Here is a 22,914-nt window from a genome sequence, read left to right as displayed (position 1 = left end):
TGACAATAAATAGAGGAGACAATAGCTGTTTTTTCTGGTAAAAGAAATAGCTGAAATTTACTCTTGAAAGCACACTCTGTTAGGTAGTAAGACATTTTTACCTGCAAATTACACAACACTTTAGAGTCTGAAGGGTTTTTCTCTTTTCCTCCCTCTCGAATTCTTTACTTTTCCTGCCCAAGTAGCTGTTAGCTTTTAGCTCTGTCTCAGACCTTCTTAACTGACACCGCCCCTCCCCCCCAACTTAAATTTCATTAGCAAAATGCTCCCAATATTCCTACTTTCTATTTCTCATCTCTGGATTTGTCAGTCTCATCAATCTTTACTTTTAAAAAAGTCAGGCTAAAAGGATGAATCTAGTTTCTTCAAGAGTGCCTTGTACAAAGGTAATAATACTAGGTGCTGCTGATGGCTTTCTTTGCTTCCGGTACTTGTGATGTAGTATTTACAATATTCCCAGCTATGCTAACAGGGAGCTTTTCCCATGATTGATTGAGGGAAACGGAGTCTGAGAGAAGTTAAGCACTTGTTCAAGCTGACTTAGCCATCTGGGAAACTGGAGTCTGGCTCCATACCTCTCTTTCCACTATATTTTCTCCTTTTACAGCTGCAAACTTAATGTGTAATGACAAAGCAGTCTCAACATTTGGAAAGTCTGAGAAAATATTTATAGCCCTCTTTCTTGGTTATTTTTCCTAGGGAAACTGAGGCCCCTGTCTTCAGGGTTGCATGATCATCTCTTCAGTTTAGAGAATGTTAAACCGCAGTTTTTACTTTGCCCTAGATGTCAAGGATGCGGAGAAGGAGATGACACCCCACTCCAGTACTCTTGCCTGGGAAATCCCATGGACGGAGGAGCCTGGTAGGCTGCAGTCCATGGGGTCGTGAAGAGTCGGACACGACTGAACGACTTCACTTTCACTTTTCACTTTCATGCATTGGAGAAGGAAATGGCAACCCACTCCAGTGTTCTTGCCTGGAGAATCCCAGGGACGGGGGAGCCTGGTGGGCTGCCGTCTACAGGGTCGCACAGAGTCCAACACGACTGAAGCGACTTAGCAGCATCAGCAGCAGCAGATGTCAAGGATAAGAATCAGAATTACTGCTGAATAAGATTCTGTCAGTGCCAGCATTCAACAGTACCCCAACTCAGAACTTCAAACACACTCCTTCCAACTGCTCTCTTTAAGAGATGCCCCGAGACACTGATGGGTCTCCTTCTGATGGGTCTCAGGTAGTTTCACTGGTAATAGCTCTCACCAATGACAGTGTCATTGCCATTCCTGGTAGCAGCTCTTTGGGGCTTTTAGATGTGTTTGCACAAGCCCTCTCTCTAATTAAATGAGCTTACCAACTTACACATGATTGGGAAGCTAATCTACATGACACTGGGGAGAATTTCAACGAAAAGTCCACTGAACCCTTTAATGGTAGCTGAGTTACAGAGTACTCTCTAGAAATTTCATTCTGTCACAGGTATATTGACCCCTCACTAAATATCAGATTCCAGGATTTGAAAGAGACAGACAGACAGATGGATAGAGAGAATAGATTAAGAAAAACTCCACTGTCTCTGCCTTTAAAGAGTCATATGCGGCATAGAGGCACATAAAAAGGAAATTGTTCTAGACTGTGTTAGTACTTGTCAAAGGTAAAAACAAATCTGTGAAAATGTCTTAGAATATCAATCTAGTGTAATACCACAAAAAGTAGAGTTGTGCATGTTCCAGTTCATCTTAATGATTGGGTCAAAACCACACACTGCAAATTGACTCAAGAATAAGTCAGATAGCGTGGGAGATGTAGTCTCACTCAAGTTCAGAAACTATCATTTTCCTCCAGGCATCTATTCAGAGAACTAGAGTGCATAGCTATTAAGACAGAGCTATTTTTCCAGACTCCAGTTGCCAGTGTTCCCCACAGGCTACCTGGTCAGCTATGTAAACTCTATAGCTAAAACAGTTCTGGAATTTAAACAGAGTACCTTGAGATACATATTAATTAAAAAAAAAAAAAATAGAGGCTGTCTTTCCTGTGACATAAATAGAGCCTGGAAAGGTGTCTAAAAATGCACCAGGTTGGCCATCTTCAGTGAGCGGAGTGGAGGTCTACTCATCTTCAGTGAGTGGAGTTCTACCACCCCATTCAGGACTCTGGGGTTTCCAAGCAAAGATGAGCTCCTTAGGACGTGCCCATGTCCATTCTCTTCTTCCCAATATTCCACATCCTGTCACTTCACTGTTACTTTTCCAACAGAACACATTCTTCATAAACATATTTTCTTTTAGTTAACTACAGCTGTAAGCTACTATACTTTCTGAAAATATGAAAGTATGGCTTGACGTAAGAAGGCAACAAAATCCTAATACCATTTTACTCTAATTTGTACAGATTGACACATACATATTTCAGAATGCATTCCATTTTTACTCCTTGGTTAATCCATAAATCCAAACCAGAGTCTTTAAGTCATCAAGTGAAAGCATTCATTCTGATTTTGATTTCAAGTTAAAGGTACTCATTTTAATTTAATGAACTCCTTGATATCTGTGCCAGCCTTTGTCATGACTCTTTTGATTCAAAAGTCCCCCTTGTTAAATATCTTATCTTTTTCAAAATCCAGTTCTCTGGAAACTCCCAAGTAGAGTCATGGCTCCCCAGATCCCTAGGAACAGCCCACATGAGAGGCACAGATGTTTGGTTTTTAGTGCTTATTGTCTCCTCTATACAGATTTTCACATAAATACCATCAATCAATAGCTCTAGGAGAAAAAGGTAGTTTTCTTACTCAAATTATCATGTAGTGTAAGGGCTTTTTGGGAAATCATCCTTCTCTGTACACTTACATTTTAAAATAATATTTTGATAGAAGATACATTTCAAATGAGTACACCTTAACCTTAGAATAATTCATCATATGGTCTAAAGTAAAATCTTGTCTACCCTCCCAGTTTTTCTTGTTTCTGTTCCTGTTTGCTGCTGAACTTCAATATGAGCATTTGTAATTATCAAGTCACAGCTTCCTGGATGGGATATTGTGTGTAGTTTTTCTCTTGCAGTACATATGCTGATTATTTACTTCTGGAATCATATATTATCTTTAAGAGCCTCGGAGCTAAAATAACTTTGAGTAGCATTCAGCTTCTGCCTTAAAATTTTAGACGTTGGTTCTAGTTGCCAAGCTACTTGATTTCTAGAATATTTACCGCAGCTCCACTTGGAAGATTGTGTTGTGTACTTTTAACTTACGAGTTTATTCGCATTTTGTACTGCTATATGTTTTAGTATTGAGGAACAGCTATTCCTATCAATCTCTTGCTGTAAATAAGAGAAGGCTTAACATACCAATTCAAAAAGCAACAATAACAAAATAGTAGATAGCTCTGTTAGATAATTAGGGGAAGGAAAATGTTATACAGATTACATTTTGACTTTAAGTGAAAAATAAACACCATGCAAGAATTAATTAATGCACAGTTCCTGCTTATAAGGCTTCCCTGATGGCTCAGACAGTAAAGCGTCTGCCTGCAATGAGGGAGACATGGGTTCAATCCCTGGGTCAGGAAGATCCCCTGGAGAAAGAAATGGGAACCTATTCCAGTACCCTTGCCTGGAAAATTCCATGGACAGAGGAGTCTGGTAGGCTAAAGTTCACTGGGTCACATGACTGAGGGACTTCACTCCTGCTTATAACCAGAGTTGGATGAAAAGGAAAAAAAGTGAGAAGGATACTTGAAAATCATAATAAATTTATGCTGGGTGAAAGGAAAGACTTTCAGGATAAAAATTCACTCTGAAATGATATACTATATTTACAGAACTGGTAGAGGCCCCTCTTACAGAGTATTTCTTTTTCTTTTCTTTTTTTTATTTAATATCTGTGCATTATTTTGAACCATAGCAATTGAATGAATTTTACAAATTTTAGTGCTTCAAGACAGTGGCAAGAAACCCTGCCACCTTTCACCTGCCTCTTCCTCAATCTCACCCCGCCCCAGTACAATTCAACATCTCTTTAATTATGAGCTTCTTTGGGAAGTCCCAGGATCAAAACTAACTAGCCAACCAGTTGTTTTTAATCCCCCTTTTGTCTATCCTATCTATCTAGAGATGAACACACACACACACACACACACATACATACACACTCCTATCATTTTTTAAAAAAATTTTCATTCACTGTCTTCAAATTTTCCCACCAGTTTTTCTTTTTAAGGTAACATTATTCAAATGTATGGCAGTGTACTTCTGCAATTGTTTCCTGTGACTTTATATTGAACCAGGAGTAACATTTAGAATACATAAAGATCTGCTTGGTATGGTGTGGAAACTGTAGTTCCCATAAACAGTCATGAGAGCAGTCATACTCCTACTACTAGTATCCAATTACTAACCTTGAAGGAATCTTGCAGGCACCTATAATTTACCCACCATGATGCTAATGCCACTTCCAAGGGCATCCTAAAGTTTGAACATGCACCCAGCTCGCACGTATGAATGGCCACAGTCTACATGACATGCATCCTTTGCAAATACTGCCAAAGTAACCTAGGTGGTTACTCAAGTGGGCCAAAGGCTACTTACCTATCTTAAGTATTTTATTATTTTAACAATTATATGAACATACAAATGCATACGACCTGGCTTTCAGTTCTGTGTATAGGTACAAGTGTCTTATATAATTACCCTTTTCACACCAAATTTGTTACTTATTGATGGTCTTCATAATTTATAGGAGTTTTGGGGAGTGAATAAAGAAGAAAATAATGATATCAGCCCAAAGTCAATCTGTTACAGGATAAACCAACAAAATTATGAGGACTTGAATGCTACAAGGGATAAAATTAAGCCGTACTATTCCATATTTCATTTTAATAAATAAAAAATAATAAACTAAATTTAAGAGACAGTGAGATAGCTACCTAGAAATCTCAACACAGGCCCTATGTGTATTATTATACTGGTTAGAAAAATTCTTAGTATTGTGCTATTGAAGATGGTCAAAATAAAAACTCATCATATGCCTTGTTTTATTGAAAAGAATTTTAAATATATTTTAAGCTACTATTGATTTCCCAAGAAACTTCATTTTAAAAGATTCCAAGCCTGAATAAATGATTTATGCAATAAAATTGCAATAGAATAAAGGATATCAAATAATATTCTTTTACATTTAGCTTCAGTTTACATAATATTTATTGACAATTGTCTGGCTTTATTATATGTTCTTTTGTTTACTTATTCATTCAACAATTGAATACTTGAATTTATATTATGTAAAAATAGAAAAATAGTAAGATTGGAAAATTGCTAGAAGAGATTTATGTAACCGGAACTGTAAGAGAAGAGAGAGGTTTGGCGAAGTATCTTCCTATGGAAATTATCTTGTGATCAAAATCTGAGCTACTCAGGCAAATGGGAAGGGAAAGAATACTCTAGAGACAGAGAAATATTTATGCAAGAAGAGGAAAGTAGGTGTAGGGCACCTGAGATACAAAGCTGGAAAGAATCAGACCATAACAGTCTTTAAAAACCATACCAAGGAAAATGAGTTACATCCTGAATTGAATGGGGGATCACTGAAGGGACACAGGAAGTCTCAAAATCAAATGTATGATTTAGAAAGTTCATTGGAAGAAAGCAGGATGGAAGGAGTCAGAATGGTTAGAAGATTACTTCCGTAGTTTGGGGATTGACTATAAACCCAGGTGACATGGTGGCTGAAAACTTCTGTGCTTGTAATGTTGTTTATCATTTACATTTGTCACTCTCTTTTATCAATGAGTGAGTGAAAGTCGCTCAGTCATGTCCAACTCTGCGATACCATTGACTATACAGTCCATGGAATTCTCCAGGCCAGAACACTGGAGTGGGTAGCTGTTCCCTTCTCCAGGATTTACCAATGAGATTCTGAACAATTGCGGGTAATTAATCCAAATCTGTTGAAAATATTTAATTTCCATTTTAGCATTGCATAAAGTATGCACTCAAGTATGCAATGTATGTTTTCACATATTCATATTGTTTTACCTACTATTTTTCTTAAAGTAATAAAAATATTAACTGAATGGCTATACAAAGTTTCAGAAAACTCAGTGTTTTCTTTAAAATGCTGCCATCTAGTGAAACTTCTATAAAATCACTTGGTGATGATCACATTCAAGTTTGTATCTTAAGGTCATTTACTCAAAATAATTGCATTTAATAACTTATGTTCTCTGCCATCCATGGGGAAAGAATTGCACATGCATTAAAATATATTGTAGGAGCCACAAGTGATTTTTTTAATATATTGTGCCACATATGTGACCACAGGGCCTTTAACAACATGGTATGTGGGTGAAGTTACATAGTTTCTTCATCAGGCTATTCTTTATAAATAACTGATAATATAACTGCTGCTTTTTTATTCCTTGAGTTTCCTAAGAAAAATTGTGCTATAAAAACTTGTCTATGGGAGGCTGAGGAATAAAAATCACCTCATAAAAAATCACTTCAATTAGAAATGTTGGTGAGAAAAAAGAGAATTTTAAATTCAGAACTTCTTTCCCCTACATTTAATTTCATTGAAATTATGAAAATTATGTCTTAAAATACAAACCAATTGCACATGTATGTGCACTTTTATCTGGAGAAGGAAATAGCAACCCACTCCAGTCTCTGGCCTAGAAAATTCCATGGATGGAGGAGCCTGGTGGGCAGTCCATGGGGTCTCAAAGAGTCGGAAACGACTGAGCGACTTCACTTCAAACCTAAACATCAGTCTGCAAACCTGGTTTTTGTGTGTGTGCTCAAATGCTCAGTCATGTCCTGCTCTTTGTGACTCCATGGAATGCAGTCCACCAGGCTCCTCTGTCCATGGTATTTTCCAAGCAAGAATACTGGAGTGGGTTGCCAGTTTCTACTCCAGGGGAACTTCCTGACCCAGGGATTGAACACAAGTCTCTCACATCTCCTGCATTGGCAGGCAGATTCTTTACCCCTGTGCCACCTGAGAAGCCAAAACCTCTAAATCTTGAAGGAGATTAATTGTATTTCTTTCCTGTTGCTCCAAAAACTTATGTTAATGTGAAGTATCTGTCATGTTTTCATGACAGATATGTAAGGTTTTTATGTTTTATGTCATGTTGCTCATTTTTTGTGTTTGGGAAATAAAATACCTGTAAGAACCTCTTTTCTTTTATGAGATTCTAGTTTTGGTCACATTATAATGAGTAAGTTTTCTAATTAACCGACTCTCCAGTATATTGAGTTTTCTTCATGGAAACCGATGTTATAGGGTTGGGGTCAGCAAATCTTTTTTGTAATGGCCAAAATAGCAAATATTTCAGACTTTCCTTTCATGTGATCTCTGTTGCAATAATTCATTTGTGCTTGCAAAAGCAACCATAGACAATATCTAAAGAAATGAGATTACCTGTCCTCAAATATTACTTTATTCATTAAAAAGGTCATGGTTTGCATCCCTCTGTTCTGGGGAAAGTGAAGTGTAGTCGCTCAGTCATGTCTGACTCTTTGCGACTCTATGGACTGTAGCCTACTAGGCTCCTCCATCCATGGGATTTTCCAGGCAAGAGTTATACTGGAGAGGGTTGCCATTTCCTTCATCGGGGGATCTTTCTGACCCTAGGATTGAACCCAGGTCTCCCACATTGTAGGCAGACACTTTACTGTCTGAGCCACTCACCAGCGAAGTCCCTATTCTGGGGAAAGTACCTGTAATAGCAGTTCGGAGTTATTTTTAAGAGGTGTTACAATCAAAAAGTGGGTCCTTCTGCAATTATTAACTTCAAAAAACATCAATCAATAGATGTATTTCTTCAAAGTTGCAGGAAGTCTAATGTTTTAAGAAGGTAATTATTATACGTGCTCTTAGTAAGCTAACAATAGAAGAACTCAGAGGTAAGACATGTTTGCAAAATGAATACCCTCATTTAATAACTTTTTTTAAAAAAATTCATCTTCATGTACAAAGTTGTCTTAATGTGGAATGAATCACTATATTATCTAGCTAAATGTTTTCACATTTTGATCTACAGAGGAAAGTGGTTTTGATGGTAAGCAATTAAATCAGGAAATTACTACTTGAGTACAGTTTGGATAATATAAATGTATTGCTCCATGCTTTCCTTCTGGTAATTTAGTGTAAAGAGTCTTACATTCTAATACACTGAGTTCTACCAGGCAGACATACAAAATACTTGAAACCATACAAGTAAATAATTGAGACAGAATAGAGTCAGTAAGAAATTGTCCAGGTCTCAAGTCAATGTACAGGAAGAACACAACATAGATTCAAAAATAGCATTGTTTTTATAGGCCTCCTGAGAAATCTGTATGCAGGTCAAGAAGCAACAGTTAAAACTGGACATGGAACAACATACTGGTTCTAAATTGGGAAAGGAGTACGTCAAGGCTGTATACTGTCACCCTGATTATGTAACTTATATGCAGAATGCATTATGCAAAATGCAGGGCTGGATGACGCACAAGCTGGAATCAAGATTGCCAGGAGAAATAACAATAACCTCAGATTCGCAGATGACACCACCCTTATGGCAGAAAGTGAAGAATTGAAGAGCCTCTTGATGAAAGTGAAAGAGGAGAGTGAAAAAGTTGGCTTAAAACTCAACATTCATAAAACTAAGATCATGGCATCTGGTCCCATCACATCATGGCAAAAAGAAGAAGAAACAGTGGCAGACTTTATTTTTGGGGGGCTCCAAAAATCACTGCAGATGGTGACTGCAGCCATGAAATTAAAGGATATTTGCTCCTTGGAAGAAACACTCTGACCAACCTAGACAGCATATTAAAAAGCAGAGACATTACTTTGCCAACAAAGATACATCTAGTCAAAGCTATGTTTTTTCCAGTAGTCCTGTATGGATGTGAAAGTTGGACTAGAAAGAAAGCTGAGCACCAAAGAATCGATGCTTTTGAACTGTGGTGTTGGAGAAGACTCTAGAAAGTCCCCTGGACTGCAAGGAGATCCAACCAGTCAATCCTAAAGGAAACCAGTCCTGAATATTCATTGGAAGGACTGATGCTGAAGCTGAAACTCTAATACTTGGGGCCACCAGATGCAAACAACTGACTCAATGGAAAAGACCCTGATGATATGAAAGACTGAAGGCAGGAGGAGAAGGGGAAGACAGTGGATGAGATGGTTGGATGTCATCACCAACTCAATGGACGTGAGTGTGAGTAAGCTCCGGGAGTTGGTGATGGACAGGGAAACCTGGTGTGCTGCAGTCCATGGGGTCACAGGGTTGGACACAACTGAGTGATTGAACTGAACTGAAGTTGCTTCAGCCATGTCTGACTCTTTGAAACTCTAAGGACTGTGTGCAACCCAGGCTCCTCTGTCCATGGGATTCTCCAAGCAAGAACATTGGAGTGGGTTGTCATTTCCTATTCCAGGGGATCTTCCCGACCCAAGGATCGAACCTGAGCTCCTATATTTCCAGCATTGGCAGGTGGGTTCTTTACCACTAATGCCACTTGGTCAACTTTACGTTAACCAAACTAGGCAGGACTTGGTTGCAAGGATGCTTCTACTTTAAGCTGACATCACTAACATGCCTTAGCTATTGTAAATGGTGCTGCAATGAACATTGGGGTACATATATCTTTTTCAAATATGGGAAAAATACTTACATTCTTAAAAATTATTGAACTCCTCAAAGAGGTTTTAATATTGTTTATGTATACCTATATTTACTGTATTTGTAATAAAAACAACTTTAAAATATATTATATCAGATCAGATCAGATCAGTCACTCAGTCATGTCCGACTCTTTGCGACCCCATGAATCACAGCACGCCAGGCCTCCCTGTCCATCACCAACTCCCAGAGTTCACTCAGACTCACGTCCATCGAGTCGGTGATGCCATCCAGCCATCTCATCCTCTGTCGTCCCCTTCTCCTCCTGCCCCCAATCCCTCCCAGCATCAGAGTCTTTTCCAATGAGTCAACTCTTCGCATGAGGTGGCCAAAGTACTGGAGTTTCAGCTTTAGCATCATTCCTTCCAAAGAAATCCCAGGGCTGATCTCCTTCAGAATGGACTGGTTGGATCTCCTTGCAGTCCAAGGGACTCTCAAGAGTCTTCTCCAACACCACAGTTCAAAAGCATCAATTCTTCGGTGTTCAGCCTTCTTCACAGTCCAACTCTCACATCCATACATGACCACAGGAAAAACCATAGCCCTGACTAGACGAACCTTTGTTGGCAAAGTAATGTCTCTGCTTTTGAATATGCTATCTAGGTTGGTCATAACTTTCCTTCCAAGGAATAAGCGTCTTTTAATTTCATGGCTGCAGTCACCATCTAGGACAAAAAAACAAACCCATTACATACTGAAATACATATTACATTGTTAGGGGGTAAAAATGTAATTCTAAAAGAAACAAAAAAAGAATGTTTTATATTTGGCATATATTTTATATAGAAATATAAATCTTTGCTATTTGACTTAATAGAAGGCAGCTGGTTTTATATATCTTCTGCATTTAATCTCTTGATTTTTTTTTCTTTGTGAAATATAAGAATAAAATTGGACCTTGTACAGATATATATTTAGAAAAAGTACAAGTAATATAATAGCTTTTTCAGTTAACTGTGAATATTCTTTGATCCTATACCAGAATTTGACAAGAACATCCTGGGATTTGTAGTATGAAATGTGAAACCAAATCAATGATCTTTCTATGCTTTGTTACATTAAAATCTATGGGCTGATTTTTCATTTTGAACAGATCTTTTATCCATGCATAATATGTAACAATATGTCTTGATCATTTGGAAAATATCAATTCATTCAGTTCGGTTCAGTTCAGTTGCTCAGTCGTGTCTGACTCTGCGACCCCATGAATCACAGCACCAAGGCCTCCCTGTCCATCACCAACTCCCGGAGTCTACATCCATACATGACCACTAGAAAAACCATAGCCTTGACTAAACAGACTTTGTTGGCAAGGTAATGTCTCTGCATTTTAATATGCTATCTAGGTTGGTCATAACTTTCCTTCCAAGAAGTAAGTGTCTTTTAATTTCATGGCCGCAGTCACCATCTGTAGTGATTTTGGAGCCCAAAAAGATAAAAGTCTGACACTGTTTCCACTGTTTCCCCATCTATTTCCCATGGTGTGATGGGACTGGATGCCATGATCTTAGTTTTCTGAATGTTAGCATTAAGCCAACTTTTCCACTCTCCTCTTTCACTTTCATCAAGAGGCTCTTTAGTTCCTCTTCACTTTCTGCCATAAGGGTGGTGTCATCTGCATATCTGAGGTTATTGATATTTCTCCCGGCAATCTTGATTGCAGCTTGTGCTTTCTCCAGCCCAGCGTTTCTCATGATGTACTCTGCATAGAAGTTAAATAAGCAGGGTGACAATATACAGCCTTGATGTACTCCTTTTCCTATTTGGAACCAGTCTGTCATTCCATGTCCAGTTCTAACTGTTGCTTCCTGACCTGCATACAGGTTTCTCAAGAGGCAGGTCAGGTGGTCTGGTATTCCCATCTCTTTCAGAATTTCCCAGTTTATTGTGATCCACACAGTCAAAGACGTTGGCATAGTCAATAAAGCAGAAATAGATGTTTTTCTGGAACTCTCTTGCTTTTTCATTAACTTATGTATATTTTCTAAATATTTCATATTTCATTATATGTTCTTTTTAAAATTGTATGTTAGTTTTAAACTCACCATAAATATCTTTAAATACTGGGAAATGATCATATTTATGGAAATGGACACAATTTTTCCAAAATTCCAGTTTCTCTTGGTAACTACTTTTTTCCTTTGGCAACAAATTCTTCAAGTTATTTTCCTCAAATTGATAGACTCACTTCATTTTTCAAAATATGTCTCAAATACCTAAGTATGATTTACTATTATTTGTCTGTAAGTTGCTCTTTCATGCAAAAATGGCTTTCTATGAATTTAAAGTGGGTAACTTAGCTTCCAACTCAAATAATTGCATAAGTGCATTATGAGACAGACATCCTACTTCAGGATGTTGTTAAATGTTTTATGAATAATTCCCATATTAAACCTTAAAAGAATAAAATTAAGATATTGACATTTTATACAAATGTATTATTTTTATACTTGTACCAAGGAGATATATAACTCAAATTAACCTTTTCATGCTGTAACTGAATGCACACAATGCCAATACAAGTTTTGACTACCTTGATTTGTGCAAAGATGTCAGCAGTTTAACACATCATTGCTTCTGCGTTATCAGTGCAAAAGTCAACACAGTGAAGAAGGCAAAGAATGTCTTCTTCCTGGTATGAAAACTGTTTTGACCTGAAAGGGCCTTGAGAATGCCCAAGATTTTATGATTCACACTTTGTGAGTCATTGCACCAAAGGATAAACTGAATTTATGGTACAGCATTTTTTCAATAATTTTCTTAAATATACTTGTATTTGTTATTTTGAATCATTAAGCAATTTCAAAATGTTATCGTGTTCTTCCCCAGGGTTGTTTTGTTGGCTTTGATCTAGCACATGCAGTTGGAAATGTTGAACTTCACTTACATGACTGGGGAGTTGATTTTGCCTGCTGGTGCTCCTACAAGGTATCAACAGACTAGTTAATATATTTATATCCTTTTAGTCCACACTAACGTTAATCTAAATGTAAAAATGGATCAGTAAAAATGTATTGTAAAAATTGTAAAAATGACCAATTTAAAAATTGTAAAAATGACCAATTTAAAAATTGTAAAAATGACCAATTTAAAAATGTATTGTAAAAATTGTAAAAATGACCAGTTTTAGGTATTTGAATTACTTTCCTCCATTTCCTTCATTACTGTATTTTGTGACTTTAGTTAATTGAAGACTCACTTAATCAATAGTATAGGTTATTATGTTTTGGTATTTCCATCCTTTATAGAGTATTTATTCCTTCAATTCTCTGACTTCTATGAAAAAATCAGGACGTTCTGGACAATACTTCTATACTTAGAACTTAATTCAAATTTAATCTAGTTTTTTGTTAATATGTTGAGAAATTTCTACATAAGTTAAAGATAATTCTTATGGAATCAACTTTGTATTGACATTTGAAAACAAGTTTATTGACAGGGAGCATAGAAATAGAAGTGATCTTAAGCGTTTTAAAAATATAATATTTTATTATTATTTAAATATTTTGTGGCAAAATAACTGAAATAAATGAGCTTTGAAATCAGATAATTGTCAGTAGAACTGAACTGTTACCTACCAGTTGGGGCAAAAACTGGCCAAAATAGTAATAGCTATTTATTCCTAATTAATAATGCTACATTTCATTGTTTTTCTTTGAACAAAGTAACCCCAAATTCTGTTTTATAATAAAAGTTAAAATAATCACACATTTTGATCTTATCAAAGTTGATTTCATAACAAAAAAGTCAAATAATTATTTTTATCATGTATATTTAGGCAAACCTACACAGTTTAATTTACTCTCTATCCAGTATTTAAATACAGGAGCAGGAGGTCTTGCTGGTGCCTTTGTCCATGAAAAACATGCCTATACAATTAAACCTGCGTGAGTACTATTTTCAGATTTTCTTTGGTGATGGATAAATGAATTAAATGATTTTGAATTAATTAGTGTGCTAAATTTACATGTGTTCTTTAAGATGCTATCCAATAAGAATCTGGGTTGATTATAATTATTTTACTACTCTGTGAACAATGATATGCTTTATCAGAAATAAACGATTTCCAAAGAGTTCACTTGGTTGAACAAGAAATTTAATCACAAAAGGGAAGCTTCAATGCTAAAAACAAGTCCCTGTAATCATGTAGAGCAGATGGTTTAATGCAAAGAGACTACTTAACTTTTTTTCAAAAATTAGACTTTAGAAAAGTCCAGGTTTCTCACATTGATGAATAAATCAAAGGCAACACAGAGCTGTGCCTAATAGAGCTTAAAAGTAGTACATGATTATTAAAATTACATCTACCTTGAAAGCTGGAAACTTATAATATGGTCTTGTAAGGAATATCTTCTGTCCTAAAAGATTTTATAATCCATGAAAACTGAAGAAGCTGAACGCTGAACAACAGACTGACTACATAAAAGAAATACTCTTCAATTTTTATATAGCACTCTTCATTTTTTAGAGCAAGTATAAATGCAAATGTGATACACCAACAAATTTAACATTTTTATTTGACTGGGGAACTCTTAAGTGTTTCTATTATTTTTATCTGGTATGGAGAAAAAAAAATATTCTGTAAAAAAAAAATCCTTTCAAAATTGTATCAGAATGTGTGTGATGAGGAGACTGTCTAGACTCCTAATAGGTAATATAATAATGTTTGATTAATTTTCCGAATCTTTTCAGTCACTGGCTGAATGGTATAATCTTTATGAGAACTGAAAGTGAATTAGTTATAAAGCTTGGAGCCCCTCACATTTTTGAGATTCTCTGCATATAAATCATACAAATTTAAGATCATTTTCTACAGCTCATTTAATTATACCTAAATTTCTTCAAGATTTTAAAGTTTTAAAATTCAATAGAGCATTTTTTAGACAGATATTTGTTAGGTACTCATCTACCTTGAATATATTGTCAGGACATTAGATTTCTCCCCTGGTTCCAAATTCTGCAAAGAATATCTTAGCTATGGGCTTCCCTGTTGGCTCAGCAGTAAAGAGTCCGCCTGCCAAGGAGGAGATGCAGTTTCAATCCCTGGGTCAGAAAGATCCCCTGGAGAAGGAAATGGCAACTCCTTCCAGTATTCTTGCCTGGGAAATCCCACGGACAGAGGAGCTTGGAGGGATACAGTCCATGGTAGTACAGTTGGACACGAACAACTAAACAATGACAACATTAGATTTCTCCCGTTGTCCCAAATTATCTGAAAAGAATCAGATCAGGTCAGTCGCTCAGTCGTGTCCGACTATTTGCGACCCCATGAATCACAGCACGCCAGGCCTCCCTGTCCATCACCAATTCCCGGAGTTCACTCAGACTCACGTCCATTGAGTCAGTGATGCCATCCAGCCATCTCATCCTCTGTCGTCCCCTTCTCCTCCTGCCCCCAATCCCTCCCAGCATCAGAGTCTTTTCCAATGAGTCAACTCTTCGCATGAGGTGGCCAAAGTACTGGAGTTTCAGCTTTAGAGCATCATTCCTTCCAAAGAAATCCCAGGGCTGATCTCCTTCAGAATGGACTGGAATATAAAATGTATATTATAGGACTACCATGCAAGTTTTAAAAGGTCTGGTTTTTTTTTTCATTTATAAACAACCCCATTGATAACATTTTACCTAGCCTAAGTGTTTTCCACATAGATGGTATGTAAGATATTGCCTGCCTTTGTGTGAAAACTCACCACCCTGAGCATTTCCAACTCTCCACTTATTTAAACTGCACTAGAGAAATCGGCAAAGGGAAGCAGGGATATGGTAAGTAATGTACACAAATTCTAGAGAATGCAAGCACTAGCAGTTAAACTCTGATTTCACAGCATCTCTATTACACTTCAGAGTTCTTTCACCATTATTTGCCCTTCATGGATGAGGAACAAGAGAGAGCAGAAGGGTTGTAGTGTGCCTGCATGTGCCTCATCTTCTAGAATCTCAACATCCTCTAGACCCAGTGAGTGAAGTCACTCAGTCGTGTCCAACTCTTTGTGACTCTATGGATTGTAGCCTACCAGGTTCGTCTGTACATGGAATTTTCCAGGCAAGAATACTGGAGTTGATTGCCATTTCCTTCTCCAGTAGGTAAGTGTTAAGTCTGTGCTCCCAGGAGAAAGACCATACAGACAGAGCAGATTTACATTCTAACCTGATCACTCACCTGCTGGTCCTGAAGAATGTTCTTGATTTCTCAGTGTTCTAGTCTCTTGATAAAGAGAACATAAGCATATACCTCATAGAAAGTTATCATGAGGTTAAAATAGGATAATGCATGTAAAACAGCACAGCCACTGAAGCATGATAGGTGATCCATACATCTAGGGTAAGTATCTTTTTGCCTTGCTATGAAGTTGCATGTTAACTTGTAGAATTTTGCCTAGTAGAGATCATTTCTCCTCAAGCAGGAAACATACCCTTAAAGGTTATGGTTTGTGACCTTTGGGATATTAAAGAATTTTGTACCTATGGCCAAACTCAGACTGAGCCTGTAAGCCTCTATTCCTGGAATCCTGTCTGATACTGGCCTCACCATCTTACTGGCTTATCTGCTAATTATGAGTTGATTGAGATCTTTATATGTGTTCATGTTATATTTATACAAGAGCCATGTTTGTACAGTCTTCTATTTGTACAGTTTGAAAATCACATGCTATTAACTTCTGTTGCATTTTAAGTATCTAGTTTGGAGATCAACAAGACTCAAACCAGTCTGACTCAGGTAGTCCTTCTTACAGGAAACACTGGTTGTTGTTTCTTTATCAGTTGTTAAAGTTTCTTTTTATGTGACATTAGAGGGACTAGTTCCAATAGTACCAACTTCTACCCTAAGTGCAATGTAACCACTGTTAACTTCATGAAGTAAACTTTGTGCTTCAAAAAAGGGTGACATCTAGTGGCTAAACATGTTATTTCAAATAAATAGTACACATAGCTTTTCCTGGTCCATTCATTCTTTATCTATACTTAAAGTATAATTTTTTTCTATCATTTGACCATATATTTATAGTGCAATAATTGTGTAGCCAAAGCCTTTGATAAAGAGGTAGGACAGGATGGAGGTGGAAGTTAACATTAGGTGCATTTTAGGTACAATGTTAAACAAAATGCATAAATGTTTATCAAGGTTGAGAAGAAGGGTACTATGTGAGTGGATCCTGGAACTTGTAACCCTGAATTCTGAAAGTTTAATATTAGGTGAATAATTTCAAAATATCTTTTATATGATGTTCCCATTAGCAACTGGCAGATTACATCTGTACCAAGAAATTTCACCATTTTTTGTTTGTTTATTTAAATAGGCATTTTGGCCATTGTTCAAAATTGGTGACCTAAGACTTTTTCCAAGAACACTTTGTCAATAAAAATAATGAGTAGAGGCCAGTATCAATCTACTGTATTAAGCATTATAATTAAAATCATTAATCTTAGCTATAATTTGACCTCTTTCTAGTTTATCATCATGTTTTTCCCATTCTAGTATCATATTCTAAACCTTATATGTAGCTAAGAATTATACTAAATAAGGACTGGTTCTGAGTAAATGCCATCTTGTGTTTTTTGTACTTCGTGTCTGACAATTTTAGTGTATACAGTTAATAATTATTGCTCTGCAATATGAAGGAAATACTTTTAGCTGTAAGAATTCAAACATTAGAAACATATCACCTTTTAAAGAAATCCTGCAAGTGAAAGCATTAATCGCTCAGTCACATCCAACTCTTTGCGACCCCATGGACTGTAGCCTGCCAGACTCCTCTGTCCATGGGGTTTTCCAGGCAAGAAAATATTACTGGAGTGGGAGCCATTCCCTTCTCCAGGGGAATCTTCCTGACCCAAGGATAGAAACCAAGTCTCCTGCATTTCAGGTCCTTAAAAATCTTGCATATTTCTTTTAAATTTATAAGTGTTGACCTTTCTGAAAGACTTTAGATCAATACTTAATTTTTTTATTTTAGAAGATTCAAACATATGTGAAGCCTGTAAAATGATTCTTTTGTAAAAGTCCACAGACTGCAATTCAAGACACCACCCATCGCTTCTTGGTTTTTTTAGAGAGACTCTAGCAAGAAACAGGAGTAAGTTATTAAGATTCTTTCTGTGGCTTACTTTTTTTTTTACTCTATCCAGTGAAATCATACACACTAGAAAATTGCTGTTCTTCACTTTCCATGCTGGCATAAAGAATCTTTCAAATGCTCTTATATATTAGCTCTCCTGAAATTCTTGCTTCCCCTAGTATTTTTTTTTTAAGTTTTTTAAGTGGTCAAGAATGGAGCCTACTGATAATTTTTTGAAAATGTTAGAATTTCAAATCATGCCAAACATTTCCATAAACAGTTAGAGGTATTTGATTGAAGGCTTTAAGTAGAGATGACATTTTTAAGGCTTTATTAAGAGCCTGAGTCATCTCCTTTATTGTAATAAGTAATTTGCAGGTTAAAAAGAACCAGCAGAAGAGGCTGGCTGCATCAGTGCCTGGGAAAGGAAAATTTTAAACTCAGAAGTATAGATTATTACTACTATTATTATTATTTGGGAACTTAAAAAATAGACACATAAAACAACATACGGAGAAGGCAATGGCACCCCACTCCAGTACTCTTGCCTGGAAAATCCCATGGATGGAGGAGCCGGTAGGCTGCAGTCCATGGGGTCACTAAGAGTCGGACATGATTGAGCGACTTCACTTTCACTTTTCACTTTCATGCATTGGAGAAGGAAATGGCAACCCACTCCAGTGTTCTTGCCTAGAGAATCCCAAGGATGGGGGAGCCTGGTGGGCTTCCGTCTATGGGGTCGCACAGAGTCGGACACGACTGAAGAGACTTAGCGACAGCAGCAGCAGCAAAACAACATAAGAAAGTCTAAGAAAGGATAAAAATAAGCATCAGGAAAATTTATAAAAATGGCTTAAAAATTATAAGCATGTTTCACTCTTGACCCAACAGAACAATTAATGTTATAGAGAGAGATCATCTACTTGTTCTGGAGTGTGATGATGATATATCTGATTGTACTTCCTTCCCCAGGCAATGCTGGAGAATACCACAAACCCAAACTCATCTATAACTTAAACCCTGTTTTGGTTTCTGTGATTCTTTCTGACTTACTAATTATCACAGCTTTTTCTAGTATCTATATAAGGTTTTGGTATTAAAGACTGGGAGAATGAGGGAGTGTCGGTGGTGGTAGCAAGGTGGGTGAATTCACCAGACCCCAGATACTTGCAAATGGGATAGGCCAGTATCAATGTATTTCTCAGTGAAAGTTTTCACAGAATCCTTAGTTAAACTATGACTCAGACCTCCCAGGGCATTTATTCTATGCATTTAGCTTGTTTTTAACTGGAGTTAGATGTTCAGTATGAATTAACGTGGATGGCATCTTAGCCACAACTTCCTGCCCTGTCAGACAGCCATATTACATGTACTTGGCCACCCCTTTGTCCTTAATGTTGCCTCCCACAACCCTACGTTACCTCCCACAGCCCTAATCTTCCAGTGTATCAGTTCCCCTTGCTTCTGTTCCAATGTATGCAATTGCTTTTCTGTATCTGATAAGTTTACTCTTTCACTTTTTCATTGATTCCCTCAATGCCTCAACCCTTGGTCCTTTTAACTCAGGTGTATCTCATCCTCTGTAATGATGTCAAAAACAGACATTTGCAGAAGATATCAACTGTATTTCTAGCTTTATGACTTGCTTACTTTCTATCCCTTACTTTTATCTGATTGCAAATTGCAAGAGCTTCTGATTACCAAAGTATTATTCTAATCCCGAAAGATACATGACAATGTAGGAAAGTAAAAACTGTGAACTACTCACTTATAAAATTAACCTTTACCAAACACCCTTTCTCAATTAGTATTAACATTTATCTCTATGCATTATTATAAAAAATATTTTGGTCTCTTGCTGATTATAGAATGTTATAACATAGTAAAAATTTTATGCAAATGAATTGTAAAGTAAAATTTTTCAAGAGATTCAGCATTTCATGATGCAAGTTATACTGAAGAACTGCTGAATCACAAAATCATGAACAATGAGAATATGTTAGAGTCAAAAGCATTAACAAATGAAGTAGAGGAAATTAGGCATAGTAATTCAAAATCAAATGACTTGAATATGAGGGATTAAGAGGAACTGATGAATGCTTCAAAACTTTTGTGGAAATGATCATCTTTATGTTCATGCTAAAAAGTTAAATATAACACAAAAAAGATTCTAGCTTGCTACCATGACATTTGTCAAGCACACCAAAAAAAATCAACATTTGATTTACTATTCATTCTTTTTAATAATTTGCATATTATGATTTTAATGTAAGTTTTCTCAAATTAAAAATTATATTTGTTATACAATTTAAAGTTTTATTTTTCAAAAGCATCCCAATCAAATCTTTTATTTTTTTCCTTCATTATTTACTACAAAAGTATGGTTACTGGTTTAAAATAGTTCTATTTTAAAAGACCTTTTCCCAGTATTCCATGCGTGCTCAGTTGCTCAGTCATACCTAACTCTGAGACCCCATGGACTCTAGCCCATCAGGATCCTTAATCCGTGGAATTATCCCAGCAAGCATACTAGAGTGGGTTGCCATTTTCTCCTCTGTGGGATCTTCCCCCACCCAGGGATCAAACCCAAGGCTCCTGCAGTTCCTGCACTGGCAGGTGGATTCTTTAAAATGAAAGTCGCTTAGTCCTGTCCGACACTTCATGACCCCATGGGCTATCTCTCCAGGCCAGAATACTGGAGTAGGTAGCCTTTCCCTTCTCCAGGAGATCTTCCCAAATCAGAGAGGTCTCCCATATTGCAGGCAGATTCTTTACCAGGTGAGTCACAAAGAAAGCCTAGCAAATAATGAGGACTTCTAATATATCCATGTATCTTTCCAATCTTATGAATTAAGCATGATGGAGCTTCCATTTTATACTACTCCAACACAAATATCCTTTCTAAGGTGCTCACTGGTTTATCAAGTAAAGAGAATGTTTCTCAGTCATTTGAGGAGGCATGAGCAAATATAACCAACCTTTATTTTTGTACAGGAAACTTTCATAGATAGAAATAAATACAGGATGCTGCATTTTTTTTAAATCATACAACCCATTTGGAAAGCTGTTGTTTCAATAGTTGAATAAACAATTTAAATGATAGGTAATATAGGGTTAGAATATGTGCCACAAGGCAATTCCTAAATAACTGCTGGGTGAATTCTCATGTGTCACCATAGGAACAGTGAAGGGATAGGTAACTCAGAGCTCCTTTGGACAAGCTTGAAGAAGTTTGTGGTGAAATTTACAGATACTGTTCCTCTGCAAAATGGAATGCTATGTTAACTAAGTGCATAAATTTAATCTGTTACTTTGAAAGCTGAAATTGTTGCCTATGAGAGAGATTTCACTCGATTAGTTTCATAAATCTAAGGAAGTATAATGAATTACTTAAATGGCCTTTCTTTAAAGGATATGTCAAGTGATCTTTTTATACACTTGATAGAATTCTTATGGAATCTGAGTTATTGACTTAACATTTAAAAGTCTGCCTAGGATCATAATCTTGCTCTTTATCTCTTTTCTACAGTATTTTAGAAATTATAAACAGTAGTAAAAGCAGGTTTGCTTCATAGTCTCAGTTCCAGAGCCATGCTCGTGAGTGGCTTATACCTATGAGAAATCCTAGTCTCCAAATCATCAGTGTAAAGGATCCAAAGGAAGACAATACGATTGGAGAAAACTCACCTATGGATTCATGACACATAAATCATTCCTATCTTCATTCAGAAACCATTTTAGATCAATAATTCTAAAAAGACTCCTCACCTTCAAAGCTTGAATTTTTTATTCTACAAATCATCCAGATAATTTTTGAGTGTAGTGAATTTAAGCTGTGATCATAAAAATAATGTTTATGCACTGAGGAATGATCACAGTTAAGAATAATTTCAGTAAATAATCTGATTTTCTCAACTCAAGAGATAAGGGAATCCTGACTCTTAAAACAGGAAGAGTAATTATCAGTATAAAACTGCATTAAAGTCAATGTTGTTTGCAAATCACTATTCTCAGATAATGATGACATAATCACTAATATGAGAAAATTGAAGTCCTTTGAAGCCTCAAAATTTATTTTCTCTTCGAAAATTGCAGTCTAGTGTCCCTGAAGATTTATCAGGTCAGTGAATCCTTTAGACACAAAATATAAACTTGTCAAAGAGCTTCATCTCTTGTTTTAATTACTTCAAGTTTTGTCCCTAAAATGACCTTCAGAATATGAAAAGTTTCTTTTTTAATATAAAATATGAAGAGCAATGGCAACCCACTACAGTACTATTGCCTGGAAAATCCCATGGATGGAGGACCCTGGCAGGCTGCAGTCCATGAGGTCGCTAAGAGTCGGACACGACTGAGCGACTGGACTTTCACTTTTCACTTTCATGCATTGGAGAAGGAAATGGCAACCCACACCAGTGTTCTTGCCTGGAGAATCCCAGGGATGGGGGCGCCTGGTGGGCTGCCGTCTATAGGGTTGCACAGAGTCAAACACGACTGAAGCGACTTAGCAGCAGCATTACTAAACTTTATTTGTTCTTGTTGAGAAAACACATGTATCCATCTGACTCTATAAGAGGTGCAGTGATACATGTTGTGTGGGGCAGCGTGGGAAACTACTCATTGCACATGAGCCACTGGGTCCTGCTGCTTCCAAGACTGAGCTGGGCTAACATCACAGGCCACAAAAATGCTTGTAACGCATAACTCAAAACAAAGGTCTGAATTCCTATGAATCAGTTTCTCTTTGGTCACTTCTTTTTAACTCCACCCCAGAGGAGAGAATTTGATTGAGTGGAAATTATCCTTTTATCTAGTGTTGAGGTTTGTCTTCATCATGATAAGTTCATGTAAAGATAGATTGCCTTTACTGTCTTCTAAATCTCTGTTCCAATCAGATTTGGTCAAAGTCTCAGAAGATTTGGCATTAGTATGGAAATCTAGACAGAAAATGACCATTTGAATCTTTTTTTTTTTTAAGGGTGCCTGTGATCTTTGTGAGAATTCATTTTAGTATGTCCATTGTGATGGTTTGAAAAATTGACCATAACATAATTCTAAATGTTAAAGTACAGGACATTGTCCTTCTGATCTTCCTTTATTATCATAATCCACAATGCCCGAGAACATATATATATATATATATATATATATATATATATATATATATATCTTTATTTTGTTGTTGAATA

The 22,914-nt window shown here is 36.6% G+C and overlaps 1 protein-coding gene across 2 annotated transcripts in view; it reads left to right on the top strand.

The window, feature by feature from the left end:
• The window catches only part of KYNU (kynureninase), a 121,262-nt gene that overhangs the window by 67,331 nt on the left and 31,017 nt on the right, over window positions 1–22,914 (top strand). For both annotated transcript variants that reach the window (XM_059874543.1, NM_001191308.3), the window contains 2 exons: window positions 12,498–12,596; window positions 13,482–13,555. In XM_059874543.1, coding sequence (XP_059730526.1) covers window positions 12,498–12,596; window positions 13,482–13,555 — 173 coding nt within the window. The remainder of the gene's footprint in view (window positions 1–12,497; window positions 12,597–13,481; window positions 13,556–22,914) is intronic.

This window comes from Bos taurus, chromosome 2 (assembly GCF_002263795.3).
Source record: "Bos taurus isolate L1 Dominette 01449 registration number 42190680 breed Hereford chromosome 2, ARS-UCD2.0, whole genome shotgun sequence".
NCBI lineage: Eukaryota > Metazoa > Chordata > Mammalia > Artiodactyla > Bovidae > Bos > Bos taurus.
The sequence above is the reverse complement of the archived record's forward strand: the minus strand, read 5'-3'. Positions and strand labels throughout refer to the sequence as shown.